A 22,446-nucleotide genomic window follows, 5' to 3' on the forward strand; every position below is an offset into this window, starting at 1 on the left:
TATCCGCTTCTGCTCAAGTCCTGAATGCTCGCAAAATCTGCGGTTTAGAGATGCATAAAATAAATGTTTTTCCTCCGCCTCCGCCTCTCTCTTTTGCAGCGTGGGAGGTTTTGATCTCCCACCCGCGCTTGTTTTTCTTCTTCTCCGCCACCACACGTGGCTTGAAGTCCTCGAGCCAGAAAACAAAAGCTACATTTTATTTTTTCCTTTCTTTGAACGGACGCCGCCGCCGATGTCCAACAATAGGAGGCTCCTGCCGGGCACCGGAATCTCCGTTGATCCTTTTCAGCTCTCCTCCCCATCTCCTCCTTTGCATCGTCCCACCCCCTCTCACCAATAGGCGATCGAAAAATGATTAATCCGGCTCGTTTTATTTTTTTTTTTAATTTTTTTATTCGGCCTGGCGAAAAGGGGCGGGAACACGGCGAGGCGCGGCTTGGAGCGGAGCGAGGCGCGTGAATGGGTGCCCGGAGTGAGCTTCACGCGTCCTGCTTTCCAGTAAACATTAACCTGGAGCTGCGTGCGTGGTGCCTCAGCCCCGACTCTAAGCCAAACTTGCGGCTGCGTCACGTCGGGGAGATACATACCCAGGATGCAGTTTAGCAATCTCAGGAGTTCCCACCGCCGCCCTTTAAAAACTTGAGCCCACCCGGGGTGGGTGGGCAGCGAGGGGGCCTCTGGATCTGCTTTCACCTGCGCCCTTCGCTCTGCCTCCCACCCTACCCGCCTCCCCCTTTGGGTTCGCGTAAGTGAAGCCTGAGAGCCGGGGGCTCTCTGATCTACCTCGCGGGCGACCGGTGGCTCTGGCTCGGCCCCCCCCCTCCACCACCTCTCCTCCGTCCAGCTCTTCTCCCTTCCCCTCTTCCCTTCTTGGTAAGCAGTTCCTCCCCCTCCCCGCGTGCTTTCTTCCCCCCCCCTTCCCTTTCTTTCTCATTCTCTCCTTCTCTCTCCTTTCGAGGATCAGTTTGGTTCTGCTTGGGGGGGGCGAGGTTGAAGTGCGTTGAAAGGTCCCCCCCTCTTTTGCAGCCATCCCCGCGTCTACCTGATCCTTCATGGCTGGGAGCGAATGGGACTGGTTTCAGCGGGAGGAGCTGATCGGACAGATTAGCGACATCAGAGTCCAAAATCTCCAAGGTAAATAATAATAATAATGATACTTCTCTCCCCCCCCCTCTCCCTCTTCCTCCTCGTGTATGTATGTTTGCCTGCGTGTGTGTGCGCGCGCAGACGTCTGTACCCTGGAGTGGGCTTGCCAGATGGATTCGATTTAAGAGACTTTAAAAACTAGGATCCCTTCCTTTCCCTGCCCCCCCTCTCCCCCACTCCATCCCCCCCCCCCGTCTTGTTCTTAATTCCGTCTGTGCATTTGAGCGCTTGTTTCCTTTTCACGGGCTGCTTTGATCTGCTCTGCTTGGAAGTAAAAAAAAGAAGAATAAGAAGAAAAAGTCACGGTACTGCATTTATGTAGAGGCTTCAGGATAAAAGAGTTGTCGATGGAGCGGCAGGGGTGTTTGGTGTTTGGAGGCCCGAAGTTTATTGGGAGGGCACTTAATTTGTGTAGTGTCTAAGCCAGGGGTCTTCAAACTTGGCCCTTTTATGACTTGTGGACTTCAACTCCCAGAATTCCTCAGCCAGCTGGCTGAGGAATTCTGGGAGTTGAAGTCCACAAGTCATAAAAGGGCCAAGTTTGAAGACCCCTGGTCTAAGCTGTCCTTGTTTATTTTTTTTTTAAGTTGTAACATTTAGGTAGATGAATCAGTAGCCCGTGAAATTTCTGTGAAATGGATGGTAGCGGCTGAACTTCGAGAGGGGTTGAGTTCGGATGAAATTGATACAAAATAAATCATAGTTCACTAGTGAAATTAACTGTTGGCCAATTTTGGGTGGCCATCTAAGGCCAGCTGATTGGTGAGATTCCTGCCAAGCAACCTGGACTGGATAGATTTTGTAAGATGCCATACCATTATGTAACGAGTTTTTGGAAGTGCAAATTCTTTTCTCCAGTTTTCTTTTTCTCTATGTCTCTTTCTAAAATATCATAAATGGATTAAAACATGGAAAAAAAAGAATATTCTGGGCAGATAGAGCAAGGAAAAAGTTGTTGCAAACCTATGTAACATTTTTCTCTGTATCATGCTTCTAAAAAAGTAATTACACCTTGTTCTCTTGGCCCACCTGAAAAATTCCACTCAAGTATATCTACTACCATCTAAAGCCAATAAAAGTTTCTGAACTTCCTATCTCCAGAAAGCATTCCTGGTTAAAAGCATAGTTTTTCAGGGGATAGCATCAGATGAAATAACAGGTAATATTACAATGAAGGCTTTTCAGAGAAGCTTTTGGGAGATGATTAATTTGAAGGAACTGCTAGAAACAGAATCTTACAGTCTGCCTTGTAGAAATGCAGTTTCTGGGAGCTAAGATTACTGGAGCTATTTTACAATATAAAGACAAATATACCTCTGATTCTTTCTGTAATATATTTATACCTACATTGTGACTCAATAATATTTTTAAACATGGGGAGAGAGGCTGAACATACATTGAACACAATATGTTCAGTGATGCCTAACCCTTCCATGTTGGCCTTGATTTCCTGAGCCATATTTTATTAAGGGGCGGTATTATTTATTTATTTATTTATTATTAAATTTTTATACCTTTTATACCTGAGTCCTTCGGGAAAGGGCGGTATATAAATCTAATAAAATAAATAAAACACCGCCCTTCTCCCGAAGGACTCAGGGCGGTGTACAGGGCAATAAATATCAAAATACGAAATACAAAAGTTAAAAAACATTAAATAATTATGCACGATATAATACATTAGTTAAAATCCATATTAAAACCCCAGACCCCAAACCCATCAGACCAGGCCGGCTTGTTCAAATAAATAAGTTTTAAGATCATGTCAGAAGGAGCGAAGTTCGGGGGCCATTCGGAGCTCAACCGGTAAGCGGTTCCACAGGTCTGGCGCGCCCACAGAGAACGCCCTCCCCCTGGGGGCCACCAGTCGACATTCTCTGATCGGTGGCACCCTGAGGAGGCCCTCTCTGTGGTAGCGCATTGGACGGAGGGAGGTTGACGCCGGCAGCAGGTGTTGCCGTAGGTAATCCGGACCCATGCCATGTAGGGCTTTATAGGTCATAACCAGCACCTTGAATCTCACCCGGAGGGCAACTGGAAGCCAATGCAGCTCATGGAGCAGAGGTGTAACATGGGAGTATCGGGAGAACCCCAACACAACTCACGCGGCTGCATTCTGCACCAGCTGAAGCCTCCGAGTGGTCCTCAAGGGCAGCCCCATGTAGAGAGCATTGCAGTAGTCTAAACGAGAGGTCACGAGCGCATGAGTGACTGTACGCAAGGCATCCCGGTCCAGATAGGGCTGCAACTGGTGCACTAGGCGAACCTGGGCAAAGGCCCCCCTAGTCACAGCTCCTATATGATCTTCTAAGGAGAGCTGTGAATCTAGGAGGACCCCCAAGTTGCGAGCCCTATCTACATTAAGGATGGAAATGTCCAAAGTCCTATGTTAATGATCCAACATCTGCAGTGAAACACAGAATAAAATTTGTTCACTTAACTCAAGGTTCAGTTATCTTTATATGAAAAATGTTCTGCCTTATGTCAGATGGATTGTGGACCTCTCAGACTTCTGCAATCCAGAATATATTGAATTCTGCATTTCCCACAATTCCAGGCTACCATCTAGGCCTTGTAAGTCATGTAACCCTGTGGTATGATTTGCTGTATAGAATATCTTTTATTTTTCAGTCTTGCATCTGAATGAGTCTGAATAGACTTACTGCCTAGAATGAAATCATAAAGCAACACTTTATATACTTTCTGAATGAAAATAGGAAGAACCATTCTTCAAGAAACAGTTCATATTTTTCATATAAAAGATTAAGTTCAGTCCTTAGCATTTCCAGACAGGGCTAGAGTTGTGGACAATGAATGGAAGACTCCTGTCTAAAACCAGGAACCAGTGGCAACTGTAGTAAACAGTGATACCAAAATGACAACAGATGCATGATGCATCTAGGGCAGTGATGGCGAACCTTTTAGAGACCGAGTGCCCAAACTGCGAGCCAAAACCCACTTATTTATCACTGGGTGCCAGGTGGGCATGGCCTACTAGGTGGGTGTGGCTGTGGTGGTCATGGAAGATTGGGTGGGTGTGGTCACCTCAATGTTGCTCATGGGGAGGGATAACTATGGGGGGTGGCTGGTTGAAGAGGGACAGTTGCCACCTCCGAGGCATGGCGCAGGTGCCCACAGGGAGGGCTCTGAGTGCCACCTCTGGCACCCGTGCCATAGGTTTGCCACCACTGATCTAGGGTCAAGATAATTACTCCTAGCAAGCAAAGCAAGTATATATTAATAGCACCTGTGGAATATGTCTTCACATGCATTTTTGTATTTTCCCTCTTCCTTGCTTCCCCGCCTTATCCATGTCTATAACCATTGCCAGTTATTAAAGAAATTTTGGGTTAAGTGACAAGTAGTCATAAAACAATAGGTCTCTTGTCCTTGTCCTGTGTTACAGAAACTAGAAAGATCTGATTGCTAATAGAAGATATTACATATAACCTCAAGAGAATTCTAGTGGCTGCTGCTTGACCTAGACATACTGCATTGGTTAATCTGACCTATATACTACAACTCTTAAAAACACCCTCTGCTCTAATTGTTTGGAAGAGTTAAGTAGGGATTTTGAGAATTTTTCCTACACATTTTGTAACCTTCTAACTATTCTGACGTAAAGGTGAAGCAAGCTGAAAGCTGGTGATCTCTGCAGAATATCTTGATTCCACCTGAAAGTATAAACAAAACAATATTTAGCTGAATAAATAATCATAATTAATTAATCATGGCAAAATTAAAATGGACCCCCAAATACATTTTATAGCAATCATAAAAAAATTTCTTCATCTGATATCTCTGTTATTCCATGGAACTATCTTAGAAAGTCAGACTTAGCATAAATGCTTTTAGATTTACTGTTCCTTATTAATTTAGCTTCTTGTGTTCTATCTTTCTCACACCTTAATATATTTCTTAAGGCCCAGGGTTACATAAACGTATATTTACAATCAATGAAGATATTCCACATGTCAGTTTAATGTTATGGTTATTTGTATTAGGCTAGAACTGGAGAAAACCCTGCTACAAAGCTCTCGTACTTTAGAAAATCTCTTTCTCTTCTGCCAACCTACTTCACAGGGTGGCAATGAGGATCAAAGGAAGAACTTTATATGCCATGTTGAACTGTTGAAAAAAAGTTGTGATATAAATGTAATATATATGTTGATGAGCTTATGACACAGAGTTCAGCCAGAAATGCACACACTTGAACATATACTCTGGTGAATTTAGTGGTATCTCTTTTCCCAAGTGACCAAGTGATTTTAAGATAGGATAAATATTTAATAGAACTCAGTTGACTTTTTATCCAGTTACTCCATTTATATTTGGATTTGTATATCAAATGGTCTGCTAGCATTGGCTGAAATACAAGATAAAAGGGAGAACTGGTGAAAATTGCATTTTTTCTGCACAATTATTTTCTTTTATTCCACTCTTCCCCTTTGCAGGGAAGCATCCAAAGCAATTGCAAGATCTAACAGAATTAAAATAATAATCTAGGCAAGACAACAATAGTAAAAACAGCATAAAAATACAATTCACAAAGATAACTTATAAATAATTCATAAGAATTTAAACAGCATCAAGAGCTTAAAAGTTACTGAAAGAGAAAAGTCCTTCAGTATTGGCAAAATACCAGTAAAAGTTTAGAGTTATTGATTCTTGCATAATGATTGATGGTTTAGGGTAACTGCAAAAAAAAAAAAAGAAAGAAAGAAAGAAAGAGAAAGAAAAAAGAAAAAAAGAAAAGAGTTATGAACTGGGGTGAATCTCATACTGCAACAGAGTCTTCCATCCGATTGTTAACAAATTAGTACTCTATAAAGCATGGCAAAGAATTACTTAAAAGTATGTCAGCCCATACAAAGCATCTCTCCTCCAAGTGTGAAAGCAGTGCATCCTCTAGAACAGACATGTCAAACACAAGGCCCGGGGGGCAGATCCGGCCCGCAAAGTGGTTTCATGCGGCCCACGAAGCCATCCTGGAAACAGTGAGGGAACGGCCCCCACTGCCTTGGCCCTGGCCCAGAGACCCTCCTTCTGCCAGAGACCCTCAGATCTGTCCCATTCCTGCCCACCCTTGATGCCAATGATGTAGAGCTGGCCATGCCCACCCAGTAGGCCATATGCACTCTAGCCACGCCCACCCAGTAGGCCACACCCACCCATGCCACACCCACCCGGCCCCTTGAGGGCAACCGCAATGCTGATGCGGTCCTCAATGAAATTGAGTTTGACACCCCTGTCATAGACTGTATTTTAACAGTAAAACATATTTTGCATCCTCTGAAGTTTCCTTCAATATTGGAAACAAAATTAAGTGATGTCAAAATAGTGGTGGTGTTATACTTAATATACTTAAAGTAGTTAAAAACTAAAGCTATGCAGTTCTTTGGATATGAATATGATGTCTGTCTGCTGCTCTTTAAAATATGCACATTCTTTTGGGGATTGTGCTTATTTTGCAATTACCATCAATTTGGGGGAATATACAACTGCTTTGAAGCATTGTGAGCAGGTGCTCCATAGCACTGCACAATCTTAATCAAAAGTACTATGTAGTCATTAGGAGCCAAAACTGATTTTAAGACATAGAACAAGAAAGAGGGGAGGGAGATTTCCCACAAATAAATAAATTGTTTCTACCCATCTGTGCAATGTGGTCCAGCATGACTCTCCTTATTATCCCACTCATGGGGCTTTTGCATTAGGTAAGCCCTCACAAGGAAAAGAATTACCCAAAATATTAAAACTCATATTAATTTGGAGAATCCATATTTTGCTCAGAACTGCTGCTCCTGGAATATAATACCAAGAAACTTGAAACTTTACATGGCATGAGCCAACCAATGATATAGGAATCACTTGAACAGATTGCTCAATTACTTGCTTAGAAATATATAGAAATTGGACTTATAAAAGTAAGAATAGAATTGCACTTAAAAAAATATGTTGTTCAATTTTGGCCATCTTTCTAACCAGACAGCTCTTTTTTTTTTGGTGAGGCTGTAGTCATAAAAAAGTTTGAAATACATTCCAAAAGTGAAAAACATTGATTTCAACAGTTTTATCTAATCAGAGTTTGGCCTATGGTCTGATGAAACATACTGTATTTGATATTCCTATGGGGGCATTAGAATTGGCAAACTCAGAACGAGACAACTTTGCTGCAATAAAACAAAGCACAGATGTCAGCTGCCCAATAGAGAAATAATCGGCTTATCAAAGTTTTTCTCAAAAAGAAATAAAAGTGTTTCAATGAGTAGTTAACTAATAGTAAAAGATAATAGACAGCATCTCAATATTCATTTAAATCTTGCTTAGCATGTGCCTGAATCCTGCCATTGAGCTTTATGAAGTCATAACCATAGTTATGGCTAAGTACAAAATGTGAATCCTTCTGTTGTAATTTATTGAGGATGGTAATTAAAATGAACAATGACTTGATGTGATATGTAAACCCATCACTGGTGAGGTATAGCTACTAGAAGATTAGATAAGAATTATGGAGTGACTTTGGGTAGATCATTGTTATTTATTACAATTGCATTAATTCATAATGTGGCTGATGGCATTTTAGCTTGTTTCCTGAACCTGTCAATAAGCGTTTATATAGTAAATGAGCAAATACTAGGCAAGGCATGGCACAAAGCAATGTGTAATGACAGCTATTATCTCTCAGGTTGTGTTAACAAAATGCACTGTGCATCTATTTCACTTTTAGTATTAGCTAAAATCCTGAACATGAAGGGCACCAGGCTAATTTTGAAACAAATTTTCCATTGTCATGATTATGATTAGCAATAGCACCTAGACTACTTTAAGCAGTTCTCATTACAATTTACTAAGATTTCAACTTTTCATAAATATGTCAGCATTCTCACTTATGTATTGTAATATTAGCCAGTTAGTTTGTGTATTATTATTTATATGTTTATCTTCTTTATATGCAATTTGTCTTCATCATTTACAGTTTCTACTTTGCTCCATTAGTAGTAATTCTCTATTACTGAGCATCTGTTATTGCAGAAATAACCTTTAAAACATTATTTCACTGAATATTATACTGTTTCCAAAGGTTACAAATAGCATTTTCTTAATATGGCATTACCAGTATTTTCATGTACTAGGTTATATTTTTAATAACATGTATTGAACTTAATATACATTTCTATTGCAACAAAATGCTTGCAAAGTTCACCTTAATTATCATTATGATAAAATCATTATTTCAGACATGCTGACAGATTTCTTGATAGAGTTGAAAAAAATTCTTTTTGCTCTTTGCTAAAACCAGGCAGATCCTGTATATGATATTTGCTACTATAGTTAATACAAAGGTTTTCTTATTGCTTTAAAAGGCATTTTCAAACCTTTCTTGTAGAATGCAGAATATTGCTTATCTCTTTGGGCATGGGAATAACTTAATGTGAAGGTATTTGAAGAAATTGCCATGCCCTGAAAGGATCCAATGAATTGATTCCCATTTCCAAAAAGGAGAGATAATAGTGTGCAAGCTGCAGAGGTTTTCCTTATGCAATATCTGTTCAACAAATCATGAAATATTAATTTATGTAAAGGTATGATGTAAAACTGATTATATCTGCTGTCTTTATAAAGTGTTCTCTTTAAACTGGTTTGTCAACTTTTTAGAACATATTTTGAATACATTTGTACTAGATGTAACTCTTTTTTTAATTGAAACATAGTTTATGAAATGTGGTTGTCTGGGTTCTCCAAACTAAGCCATGAAACAATCACATTGGTTTGGTTTGACATAAAAAAACACACATTTAGCCATAAATTAGACAAGCGCATTATTACACAGCATGTTATCCAAATTCAGTGAATGTATTTGTGGTTGGTTTTTCTCCCCGAAGAAACAAGCAAAAAGATTTCTCTCTGTTCAGCATGACCAATATGAACTTTGAACCTGTGGTCCTGCCATCATTAGCATCACACTATACACCACTGTGCTAGCCAGCAGTAAAGTTTTGATTGTGAAACTCCAGTGCCCTGATTGATGTCTGACCATCTTAACATACAGTATGGCTTTATAGGTTCTGGTTCAGGAGATTGTAGAAATCCAGTCAATTATAATTTGTTCAGTAATCTTAGTAAGAAAATCAGGTCATAGAATATTGGGGAAATTAGGAGTTTAACATGCCAGAATTGTGATGTAACATATATGCTACAGCAATCCTCCAGTTAAGTGCCCACTTTGTTTATCCATTCAGTGTGAATTTTCAAAGCACCAGAAGATTTTTTTTCAAGTACTTTAGCATGGAGTGCTTTGGCTTGAAGTATGGAGAAATGTTTGCTATCTCTGCCTAGCTATCATTTCATAACAGGATAGTGCAGGAGTTGAAAACCCAGTAGCTTCACTTTCTAAAGACTGTTCCAGAGCACATCTGCTAAGGCAGGGGTCTCCAACCTTGGTAACTTTACGACGTGTGGACTTCAAATCCCAGAATGCTGGCTGAGGAATTCTGGGAGTTGAAGTCCACACGTCGTAAAGTTGCCAAGGTTGGAGACCCCTGTGCTAATGTATAAAATCTGGGAATGGTAATACATTTTAAAAAAATTGCAAGAGGATATTTAGGAATGAATTTTCCCCAGGATTAAAAAAAAGGAAATGGTGATTGTCTTTATTCTCCCTAATAAAATGTTCTTCCTAATATAATGTAAGAAAAGTTTCTTTGAATAAAGTAGAATTAGGGTCTAAATTAACGGTTGAGACCATGTATGCTTATCTTGTTGAATCACCACAATTCCATATTGAAAGCTGTCTTCTTTAACATTCACATTCTGCAGTATATAGAATTTTCCATAGTTTGAGATTAGTAGAAGGTGCATCAGAGTGAAACAGCAAGACAAATCTACCTGTTTTGCATAGAGCCTGTCTACAGATTGTTAGAAATCTTTAGTCAGAGATGCCAAGACATTGCAGATAGCTACATAGTAGACAGAATTTTAATTTTTGCTGATCTGATAGTATAAAGATAATAACAGAAGAGAATAACAGAGTTGGAAGGGACCTTGGAGGTCTTCTACTTCAACCTAGAAACTACATCAACTCCTTTTCCCTCCTCTGGTAATTTCCCAGTGCTCCAGGATCTTTGAAAGATATGGTTCAGAGATTCTGAGATCACGTCTGCCAGTTCCTTCAGACCTTTAGGGTGTCATCCATTTGGTCCTGGTGATTTGAACTTGTTTAGAGTGGGTAGGTGTTGTGTTACCATTTTCTTGCCCTTCTTTTTGACTTGTATACCTAATCTGTCTTATTATGCTACTGCTTTTGGTAGCTTTGACCTCTGAATAGGTCTAAATTCTTTTTTTGCATTTGGAAATTTATATGCATCTATAAAAATACTGGATGAATTGTCATCTGTTAATGTAGAAAATGCAATAAATATGAAATCTGCCGTGGTGCAATTCATGACATTCTTCTTATTGGCGGGCTTTGCTCTTTTTTGTGTGGTTTGGTACAGTTTGCTGTACATAGTTGTACAGCATCTATGTAGTTACTGAGAGTCAATACCAACTTGATAGCACATAATCTTACACTAGTGTAGTTGATCTTTACAATAAGAAGTTAATTATCAGTTTTTGATATAAGCTCTCTATCACTAATTTTACACAGATTTTTTTTGCATATTAGGGACTTCAGAGGCATGCAAAATAAAAGGTACCTGATGTGTAAAAATATCTGACCTATGATGGGATAGACTATTAGAGGGTTTGCAGATTATGATATAGTTTTGTTTGAACTTTGTAGTGTGTGATTTCACCTGCTGTGGCCTCTTCAACAGCATTATTCAAAGGATTTTAAGACAATCTTAGTCCACAGTCCATGTCTTTGTGTCTTATACCAGATAATTTCATAAATTAATTCTGAACTATGTGAACACATTTTGTTGATTTCCCAAGGTGAGGCTGAAATAGATAACAAGATGAGGTTTAAACTGATAGTTACTTATGTCCAGGTAGGTGTATTTTGTTGAAATTGGGTCTACTCTACTTACCAATACTTTAATTAAATTACGCATTTATATAAATTCAATTGATATGGCTTGCCTAGTGAATGAAATGGTGTGTGTGTGTGCGTCTGTGTTGTAATGTAATGGCGTACTCATTAGTAAACAATTTCTAGTTAGAACTTGCAATTTTAAAACTGAGTCCATTTTTAATTAATAATCTTTTGCAAATCAACAGACTGTTTATTGAACAAGCATTCAAGAAAATATGCATCTACAAACAAAATGTGCTACTCAAAGGCTGAAAAATGCACTTTTCCAAAATCTCCTTAAAACATTTTTTGTTCTTGGCATCGTTACCAGTTGCCATGGTGCTAGGAAAGACACAGTTAAAAATATCACACCCCAAATAATTAGGTAGCAATACCATTCTAATTTTACCGCTTTACAGATTTTCCATTGAATTCACTATTCCCAATCTGCTACATTCCAGATACATTAGACTACATATCCATCTTCCATAAGCTTAGACAACCACTGGTCTTTAGACTAGAGAAAGGGTGAGATCTGCTCTGTGTGGATGAAGGCAGAAAAGTGATGTGGGTCAACATATGAAAAAAATTATCTACTATTGGTTTGTAAGACGTCTATAGTCTTTTTGACTTGGAGGCTATAACAGCATATTAAAATTGGAGGTTTAGCACATTTTACATCTTTGTATCAATCTTTAATCAATTACTTCATCAATTAATTATTTAATCAAATATAGATATAGTTGTGTGTGTGCGTATAAAACTTAAGATGGGCAAACAAACCTAATACTCCTGCCTCGGAGCCATTAAGACCATGGGTATCATATTTCAAGTTATTAGCTTAATGGGTGTCATTTTGTAATGGTGGGAATACTTTTTATAAAAAATGTCCTTAGGAAATAAGGTGCACCTCCCAGTTTGCCAAGTTCACACCACTCCTGAGAGAACTGAACTGGTTGCCAGTTTTGCTTCCAGGTGCAATTCATTGTGTCGATTAGCACGCTTTAAATCAACTTTAAAGACTTATACAGCTTAGGATCTGAATATCTTCGCAGGACTGTCTTTTCTCTGAAACTGATGCTCATCCAATTAAATCTAGCATGGAATTTGTGGCACAAATTACCAGGCTCATATTATTCAACTTTGGACACCTTATGTAAAGACTTAGCTCTGTGGACAAGGTTCTGATGCTGGGAAAAATGGAAGGAAACGGAAGAATAGGACAACTAGAATGAATGAACCTTGATGAATGAGCCTTTATTATCAAAGTACATGTATAGAGTGAGATTGGCTGAGCCTCCCTTCATGCCCCCATTACCACCACAACTCACAGTGACAACAAACCCCACCATCTTGTTACACCATGTGAGCTAATTGCACAGTGCACCCGCCTCGCAAGTCTATCATACATAAAATTATTTCCCGTTCAGGAGCCTGACAGCCCATGGATAGAAACTGTTCTTCAGCCTGTTGGTGCGGCTGGCTATACTTCTATATCTCCTACCCGATGGTATCGGCCACCAGAACAAGGTGAATGGACAATATGTGCAATATTGGAAAACCTGAAGGACCATGGAGAAGATCTACTCTCTCTCTCTATTCACTAAGTATTGATAAAAACATGATGGCACATAATCAATTTAGCAAGATGTATTTAGACTGCTAATACTCTTAAGCATGTGATGTAAAGTGTATGGCATTTATTAGTAAATCAGTGATGATAAATTATTGTGTTTAATAATATACATCTTTAATTTGTTTAGTTTGAGTTTTTTTATCCTTTTCTTTTTTCAACTTGGTGCTCTCTGAGCTTGGTTGTTTTTTTTTATTGAACAGTTTTTCAGTACATTTTATCTTTAACAAAACAAAACCCCTCCCAACCCCCTCCCCTCTTCCCAACCCACCCCAACACCTCCCTCCCTCCCCTTCCCCCCTCCCCGACTTCCCAGAGCTAAATACAAGGTATAAAAGTAAAAACAATCAATCTACCATATGCTAACAACAATAAGTTATTAAGTCTATCACACTTTAACTCTTATAAAATGACTACAAGCAATATAAATATCACATCAATACTTATTCAAATGCTAAATGAAACTTTTTAGTCCCATATTTATTCTGGATGTAATCAATCCATTTTTTCCACTCCACAATATATCTCTGTTGCAAATGGTCTTTCAAATACGCTGAGATCTTTGCCATTTCCGCCAGGTTAGAAACTTTTAAAGTCCATTCTTCTATAGTCAGCAGTTCTTCCTTCTTCCAGTATTGCCCTACTAAAAGTCTTGCTGCCGTAATTAAATTCAACATCAACTTAGTGTCCACAACAGTAGTATCAGTAATAATGCCCAGTAAAAACAATTGTGGACAAAACTTTATCCTTTTCTTAAATATCTTCTGCATATTCCACCAAATTTTAATCCAAAATGCTTTAACCTTTTTACAGGTCCACCATATATGAAAGTACGTTGCATCTTCACCACCACACCTCCAACATTTAGACTGGTAGTTCGGATACATACTTGCTAATTTTTTAGGATCTAAATACCACCTATAAAACATTTTATAAAAGTTCTCTCTTAAATTTTGAGCTTGCGTAAATTTTACATTTCTCACCCAAATCTTTTCCCAAGTATCCATTGTAATGACTTCTTGAAAATTCTGAGCCCACTTTATCATACAATCTTTAACAAGTTCTGTCTCTGAATCAATTTCTATCAGTGCAAGATATATCCGTTTGATATGTGCTTGACCCTGATTTCTAATTTGCTTTACCAAATTTTCATCAGTCATTGAAAAACCAATTTTCTGATCTTCTTTCCACCTGGCCTGTAATTGCCCATACTGAAACCAAGTTTGAACAATCTTTTCTTCTCGTAAAAAATTATACGGCTTCAAATGCCATACATTCCTTTCCAAACTTAAAATTTCGTTATATGTAGTCACATCATGTTTAAACCCAACATTTATATTTTCTATTGCGTGTTTCGGTATTGCCCATAAGGGTATCTTATAATTTAGCTTGTGTCTATACTTTTTCCAAACTCGCAACAGAGCATGTGAGCTTGGTTGTTCACTTGCAGGCATTTCACTACCTAGCTAGGTAACCTCTTCAGTGTGAGTGTGGGGCTTCCTCCCTATATTTATATCCAGGTAGTGATCAATAGAAGAGAATATTTGTGGCTCAGGGTTGAACTGTGGGCTCCTTGTTGCTCTCTGAGCTTGGCTGTTTTCTTGCAGACATTTCATTACCAAACTAGGTAACATCAACATCAACCCTGATGATGTTACCTAATTTGGTAATGAAACATCTTCAAGAAGTCAACCAAGCTCAGATAATACCAAGGACCCCACAGATAATCCTAACATCCAACCATTCATTTAACAACTGTTTGAAGTTATCATAACTTCAGCTGAAAAAAGTGACTTAGGATTGATTTTTGCATTTATGACTTCAGCATCTCTGCAATCAAGTGATCAAAATTCAGACTAGCAACTAGCATGTATTCCCAATGGCTGCAGCATCCTGGATTCACGTTACCACCATTTGTGACCATCTAAAGCAGGGGTGTCAAACTCAATTTCATTGAGGGCCGCATCAACATTGCGGTTGCCCTCAAGGGGCCGGATGGGTATGGCCAGGGTGGGCGTGGCCTACTGGGCGGGCGTGGCTAGAGTGCATATGGCCTACTGGGTGGGCATGGCCAGCTCTACATCGTTCGCATCAAGGGTGCCTATGGGGGCCTGGGCAGGAGTGGGACAGATCTGAGGGTCTCTGGCAGAAGGAGGGTCTCTGGGCCAGGGCCAAGGCAGTGGGGGCCGTTCCCTCACTGTTTCCAGGATGGCTTCGCGGGCCACATGAAACCACTTCGCGGGCCGCATCCGGCCCCCGGGCCTTGTGTTTGACATGTCTGATCTAAAGGGATTCCTGACAAGCAAAAGCAGTGGGAGAAGTGGGATTTTCTTAATGACTGTGGCCAAAAAATGTTGCAAAATCAGGCATGTCTCACTTAGACACTTCACTGCTTAGTGACATAAGTTCCAGCCCTAAATGTGGTTGTAGGTCAAGGACTGCATAGTAGCTTATCCTTCCAGTGTTGGCGTTGTGGCTTTCTCCTTGGTAGTTCGTTGATTAGGATATTCTTTCTGCTTGATTTTCAAAATCTTTATTTTTTTTCTTTATGTTTACAGATTGTTTCATTTAAGTGGGTGTGCTTTTAATGTATTCAGGTATTTCATCAATTTTTTTCTAATTTGTATTCTGATTTTTAAAAAAAGAAAAGGCATGATATGTACCAGGTTGCCAAGAACCCAGTACAGTTTCATAGTTCTGTAATACAGATTTGTCCAATCAGTTTTCTTTTTTTTTTATTGAAAAGTTTTAAAATACAGTTTTCCTTTAAAAAACCCCCCTTCCCCCTCCCTGCTCCCCCCCTACCTCCCCCCAACCTCCCTCCCTCCCCCCTCCCTCCCCCCCTCCCCCCCCGACTTCCCAGAGCTAAATACAAGGTATATATATATATATATAAAAGCAATCATAAACAACCATATACTAACAACTATAAATTCTAAAATCCATCACTCTCTAGCTTATATAGGATAAAACACACCTTAGCAATATTAAATATATATAAAAAACTAGAATAGAAAAAGAAAAAAAAACGAAAGAAGACTTATTCGAATGCTACATAAAACTTCTTAACCCTATACTTGTTCTGGATAAACTCAATCCATTTTCTCCATTCCATAATATAACGTTCTTGCGAATGATCTTTCAAATAGGCCGAAATCTTCGCCATCTCTGCCAGGTCGGAAACCTTTAAAGTCCACTCTTCTATGGTCGGCAATTCCTCTTTCTTCCAATATTGGCCTATCAAAAGTCTTGCCGCCGTCTTGCGTCTGCAATTATTCCCAACAAAAAAAGTTGCGGACAAAACTTTATCCTCTGTTTAAAAATCTTCTGCATATTCCACCAGACTTTTATCCAAAAAGCCTTAACCTTCTTACATGTCCACCATATGTGAAAATATGTTGTATCTTCATCACCGCACCTCCAACATTTAGGCTGATAATTCGGATACATACTTGCAAGCTTTTTAGGATCCAAATGCCATCTATAAAACATTTTGTAAAAGTTCTCTCTTAGATTTTGAGCTTGAGTAAATTTTACGTTCCTCACCCAAATCTTTTCCCACGTGTCCATTGTAATAACTTCCTGAATGTTTTGGGCCCATTTTATCATACAATCTTTGACAAGCTCTGTTTCCGAGTCAATCTCTATCAATGCAAGATATATCCGTTTAATATGTGCTGGTCCCTGATTTCTAATCTGTTTTATCAAATTTTCATCAGTCATTGTAAATCCATTTTTCTGGTCTTCTTTCCACCTGGCCTGTAATTGAATATATTGAAACCAAGTTTGAACAACCTTCTCTTCTCGCAAGAGGCTATATGATTTCAAACACCAAACATTCCTTTCCAGGCTTAAAATTTCCTTGTACGTAGTCACATCATGTTTGAAACCAGCATGTATATTTTCTATTGCGTGTTTTGGAATTGCCCACAATGGTATCTTGCTGCTTAACTTATGTCTATACTTCTTCCAAACTCTCAGCAATGCCTGCCTTAAAATATGCATCCTAAACACAGTATCTACCTTCTTATCATACAACAAATATGCATGCCAGCCAAACAACAAATCATGGCCCTCAAGATTTAATAACCTCAGTTGCGTCAAATTAATCCAATCGCTTATTCCTACTAATGCAGCAGCTTCATAATATAATTTAAAATTAGGCATTTTAAGGCCACCTCTCTCACGAGTATCCTGCATAATCTTAAGTTTAACTCGTGGCTTTTTCCCTGCCCACACAAATTTATTGATACCACGCTGCCATTCCTCCAAGTTAGAATCTTTCTTAAGAATCGGTATCATTTGAAATAAAAATAAAAATTTGGGCAGGACATTCATTTTCACTGCTGCAATCCGTCCCAACAAAGACAATTGCAATTTTTGCCAACTCTCCAATTCTTTTTTAATTTTCCCCCATAGTTTTTCATAATTATTTTTATATAATTTTGTATTAGAGGGCGACAAAATCACCCCCAAATATTTAACCCTTTTAACAATCTCAAATCCGGTTAATCCTTCTAAGAGAGCCTTCTGTGAAACTGTCATATTTCTAGCCAAAATTTTAGTTTTCTGTGTATTTACTTTAAATCCAGAAACCTTCCCATATTGTGTTATTATCTCCATCAGGTCCACAACAGAGTTCTCTGGCTGGGTCACTGTAACAACCAGATCATCTGCAAATGCTCTCAATCTATAGTCCTGATCTCCAACTTGTATCCCCTTAATTTTTTCCGAATTCCGAATCTTAACCAATAGTATCTCTAATGTTAACACAAATAACAAGGGCGATAACGGACACCCTTGCCTTGTGCCCTTCTCAATATTACATGCTGCTGTCAGGCTATTGTTAACTATGATTCGGGCAGTTTGTTTTTGATATAATGCCCTAATCGGTTGTATAAAATTTTCCCCAAAATCCATTTTATCTAAAACTTTCAACAAAAATTGCCAATTCAATTGATCAAAGGCCTTTTCAGCATCTAGAAAAATTAGCGCTGCAGAGATCTGGTTGTGCCTTTCCAAAAACTCTAACACATCAACTATATGTCTCACATTATTTTTCATTTGCCTACCACTAATAAACCCCGTTTGATCCCCATGAATCACCTGTGCAGAACCCTCATCAGTCTATTAGCCAAAACCTTAGCAAATATCTTGTAATCTGTATTTAAAAGCGATATCGGTCTGTAATTTTTAACTTGAGTAGCATCCTGGTCTTCCTTCGGAATCAAAGAGATAAAAGCTGTTCTCCAAGACGGTGGCACCTTTCCCCCCCTCTGAATTGTCTGAAACAGTTCCTTTAACGGCTTTATCATCTCAAATTGTAAATTTTTATAATAGGCCGCAGTCAAGCCATCCGTGCCTGGCGCTTTATCCACCTTCAATTCCTTAATTGCTGTAAGAATTTCTTCTTCTGTAATCAGTTGATTAATCCCCTCTTTTTGTACTTGCGTAAGAACCGGGTGTTGTGACTCAGGGCCAGCCTGTGGGTCCGACAGCCGGCTCCGACGTATCGGAGGACTCAGATGAGGGGTTGGAGGGAGACGAACCGGCTGATGATGGTTTGGAGGCTTTGCAGAGTCCTCAGCCGGGGACCTCTTCTCAGCTGCGTGAGCCCGAGAGTGCGGAGGATGATGACCCACAGCTGGCCCTGTTCAAGGACGCCCGACGCAGGAGGCAGTCGAGCAGGAACAAACAAAGAAAGGCTATGGGACTCCTCGGGAGGAGGCACAGGGAGACCACGCCCTGAGCTCTCTATAAAAGGAGTGTTTGGGGAGGGGCTGGTTGCTGAAAGCAACTTTTCCGCTTGAGAGGACAAGCTCTAGTGTTTTTGTTAACTGCGTAATTAAATCTTGGCAGAAGCCTTTTAGCCTTGGACGCTCTCCAGTCTCTTCTTTCTGATAAGGGGTTTGTTAGAAGAGGGCTGGTTCAGAACACCGGGATGCTAGCATTCTCCAAGTATATATCAATATCCTTTACATTAATTTCCTCTTTAGTATATAATTTCGAATAAAAATCCACAAAAGCATCCTTAATAAGATTCTGTTGAAACACAACCCTTCCTTTATACTCAATCTTATCTATATTAGAGGTCCTTTGTTTTTTCCTCAGTCTATAAGCTAACCATCTGCCTGGTTTATTAGCGTTGCAAAAAGTATTGTGCCTAGCAAACCGCAGATTGGTTGCCACTTGATCTGCCATTAATTTATCAAATTGTCCTCTTAGCAGTCTAATAGCCTCCTTGATCTTCACATCCTCTGGATTCAAAATCAAAGCCTTTTCTTTTTCCTTTATTTCATTCTCCAGTTCTTTCCTTCTAATTTCCACTGCACGTCTATGTCTGTTATTCATATATATCAACACCCCTCTCATATAGGCCTTGCTAGCATCCCAAACCATGTCCATAGAGGTACCCTTATTCATATTAATCTCAAAAAAATCCTTCATCCGCTGTTTGCATTCTTGCACATTTCTCTGATTTCTAAACAAATTCTCATTTACGCGCCACGAGCGCCTGTCTCTTTTCTCCTTATCAATCTCCAACCAAACTGGACTGTGGTCAGAGATAGTTCTTGCACAAATCTTCACCTTTTTAGTTCTTAAAAAAAAATCATTAGTCAACAAAATAAAATCAATCCTCGAAAAAGATTGGTGTCTGTCAGAGTAAAAAGTATAATCCTTCTCCTGCAAGTGTCTCTCACGCCAAATATCTCGCAATTCCAGGTCATCCTTCATTTCAAAAAAAGATTTAGGCAGTCTAGCATGACTTGGAATGCGTTTAAAAGCTCCAGCCTTATCCAACTGTACATCCAAAACACCATTCCAGTCTCCCATAAAAATAAAAGACTTTTAATCCAACTGGGTGAGCTTTGTGTGGAGTAAGCTAAAAAAATCAGCTTGTTGTTGGTTAGGTGCATATAATCCAACTAGAAGCGTCTTTTTACCTTCTAACAACAGCTCAATCATAACATATCTTCCATGCTTATCTGCTTCAATTAAGTCTGCTGTTAAGGCACTTTTAACATAAACAACCACTCCATTTTTCTTATTCTCTGCAGAGGCAACAAATTGCGTACCCAGTCTCGAGTTCAGTAAATGCTTTTGATCCAAAACTCTAATATGCGTTTCTTGCAAACATATAACATCTATCTTAAATTGTTTTAAATATTGAAAAACTTTCTTCCTCTTCTGCGGTGAATTTAGTCCATTAACATTCCAGGTTAGAAATTTAGTTGCCATGCATATCCTCCAAAAGCTCTTGGACCACAGCTTTGATAGGAGTAACTTCTTTAGGCCGTGCTCCTCCCACAGCTTGACTATATGTACGTTGTGAAGAATCTGAAGACTTTTGCTGATCTTGTTCTTTTATTTTCTTTGCTCGTTTTAAAGCAGCACGCGTTACTCTTTGCTCTCTAGGATCATCCAAAGAAGTTGTAGCTTGATCTCCTCCAGCACCACTTTCCTCTGTTTCATCCTCTTGATGTTCTCCTTCTCCAGATCCCTTTCCAGCTTCCAGAAGTGTTAATGGGGTTGCTTTTAAGACATTATTGTAGAAATCACGCGCTTGCTTCACAGTAATCAGCCGATACCTTTTACCTTCATGCATCACCATCAGCCCATCCGGAATCTCCCATCTGAACCTTATATCTCTTTGCTTAAGCTCATGCACGAGAAATGTATAGTCCTTCCTTCCCCTTAAAATCCTTGGAGGAATTTCTTTTAAAACCAAGACTTCTTGTTCAGCAATCACCACTTTAGCATCATAGGCAGCTTGTATAACTTGATCTCTAATTTCTCTTTTTGCAAAATAGACCACCACATCTCTAGGCAACTTTCTCTGTCTGGCAATCCATGAATTCACCCGAAACACTTTATCCATAGCTGCTCTTATTTCAGATGCTGGCTGGTTTAATACCACTTCGAGAGCCTCAGAGATCAGCTGCTTTAAATCTTCTTTAATATTCTCTTTTAAACCTCTGATTCTGACAGCAAACTGCATCTGGTAATATTGGGCTAGGCTTAACTCCCTTTCCACTTTGTCTCTTGCATTTTCATTCTCCCGTGCTTTTACTTCTAATATAGCATTCCTTTGAGCCAGATCATCCATTTTTTCATCCAAATCTTCCACACATTCCGCCACTTTATGCACTGAAGACAAAATGTCTACCTTCATCACGCTGAACTTCTGTTCCATCCTCTCTTCCATTCTCTCCTCCAATTTCTCCAATTTCTCCTCCATCTGTGCAAATTTATCAGCAATTGAAGATTTGTCCAATCAGTTTTCTGTTTCAAGTTTGCAGACAAAGTTACTAAGGAGCTGATGTATTTACTGCAGTTTGGGCAGATAACAGCATACAGGATTATAATTCAAATAACTAATAGAGAATGTTTGCCTGAACAGGGCCAATTATTGTCCAAGAAGCAAGACAGTACTCCAAATACATTCTAAGAGTCATAGGATACTAAGACAGCCAGTCCAAGAGTCAAAAGGTTATAAACAAGAAGTAGGAACTAGAGGCAGATGATACCACTCTAATGGCAGAAAGTGAAGAGGAACTAAAGAGCCTCTTGTTGCGGGTGAAGAAGGCGAGTGCAAAACTTGGCTTGAAACTTAACATTAAGAAAACCAAGATCATGGCATCCGGCCCTCTCAATTCCTGGCAAATGGGGAAGAAATGGAGGTAGTGACAGATTTTATTTTCCTGGGCTCCAAGATCACTGCAGATGGGGACTGTAGCCAAGAAATTAAAAGACGATTGCTCCTGGGGAGGAAAGCCATGGCAAATCTAGACAGTACACTAAAAAACAAAGACATCACCCTGTCAACAAAAGTGCGTATAGTCAAGGCTATGGTCTTCCCAGTTGCAATGTATGGCAGTGAAAATTGGACCATAAGAAGGGCTGAGCGCCAAAGAATTGAGGCCTTTGAACTGTGGTGCTGGAGAAGACTCCTGCGAGTCCCTTGGATTGCGAGGCAATCAAACCAGTCAGTCCTAGAGGAGATCAACCCTGACTGCTCTTTAGAAGGCCAGATCCTTAAGCTAAAACTCAAATACTTTGGCCACCTAATGAGAAGGAAGGACTCACTGGAGAAGAGCCTAATGCTGGGAAAGATTGAGGGCAATAGAAGAAGGGGACGACAGAGAATGAGGTGGCTGGATGGAGTCACTGAAGCAGTAGGCGTGAGCTTAAATGGACTCCAGAAGATGGTAGAGGACAGGAAGGCCTGGAGTGTCACTGCGTTTTTATGTGTTTGTCAGCAAGCACGTTGCAATCTGCTCTTTGCAGCGGTGCTGTTATCATTGTAACCATGGTGAGTGTCACATGTTCAACCATGTTTTGGTTTCATGTCTGGTTCTATTATTGTGTGCGCATGTCCAAACAAAGTTTTGCTTCTTCTTTTTTCTTTCTCTTTGCTGTCTAGTGAGATAGAGAGCATGTAGCCAGTTAAGAGTCTTTCTTTGCTTTTTCTGATTAAAGTTTGTTTACAGTAGAATATGCTTCGGGTTTTCTTTCTTTTACCTGGAATGCACCATGCGTCAAATGAATCACTGGTTCATTGACCTCTGATAAGGAGTTTTTTGATTTACTCCTTTGACATGGAGGAACGTTGTCCATAGGGTCACGATGGGTCGGACATGACTTCGCAGCT

The 22,446-nt window shown here is 39.6% G+C and overlaps 1 protein-coding gene across 4 annotated transcripts in view; it reads left to right on the plus strand.

Moving 5' to 3' along the window:
* The first annotated feature begins 334 nt into the window (after positions 1 to 334).
* CLMN (calmin) overlaps positions 335 to 22,446 on the plus strand; it is a 101,157-nt gene continuing 79,045 nt past the window's right edge. For 2 of the 4 annotated variants that reach the window (XM_083379462.1, XM_083379459.1), the window contains exon 1: positions 409 to 1,134. In XM_083379462.1, the coding sequence (XP_083235588.1) occupies positions 1,053 to 1,134 (82 nt within the window). In that variant the 5' untranslated portion in view covers positions 409 to 1,052. Of the gene's footprint in view, positions 1,135 to 22,446 lie in introns of all 4 variants that reach the window. The other 2 variants (XM_083379461.1, XM_083379460.1) reach the window with 2 other exon arrangements.

The sequence above is a fragment of the Vipera ursinii genome (genome assembly GCF_947247035.1).
Source record: "Vipera ursinii genome assembly, chromosome: 1".
In the NCBI taxonomy this organism is placed as follows: Eukaryota; Metazoa; Chordata; class Lepidosauria; order Squamata; family Viperidae; genus Vipera; species Vipera ursinii.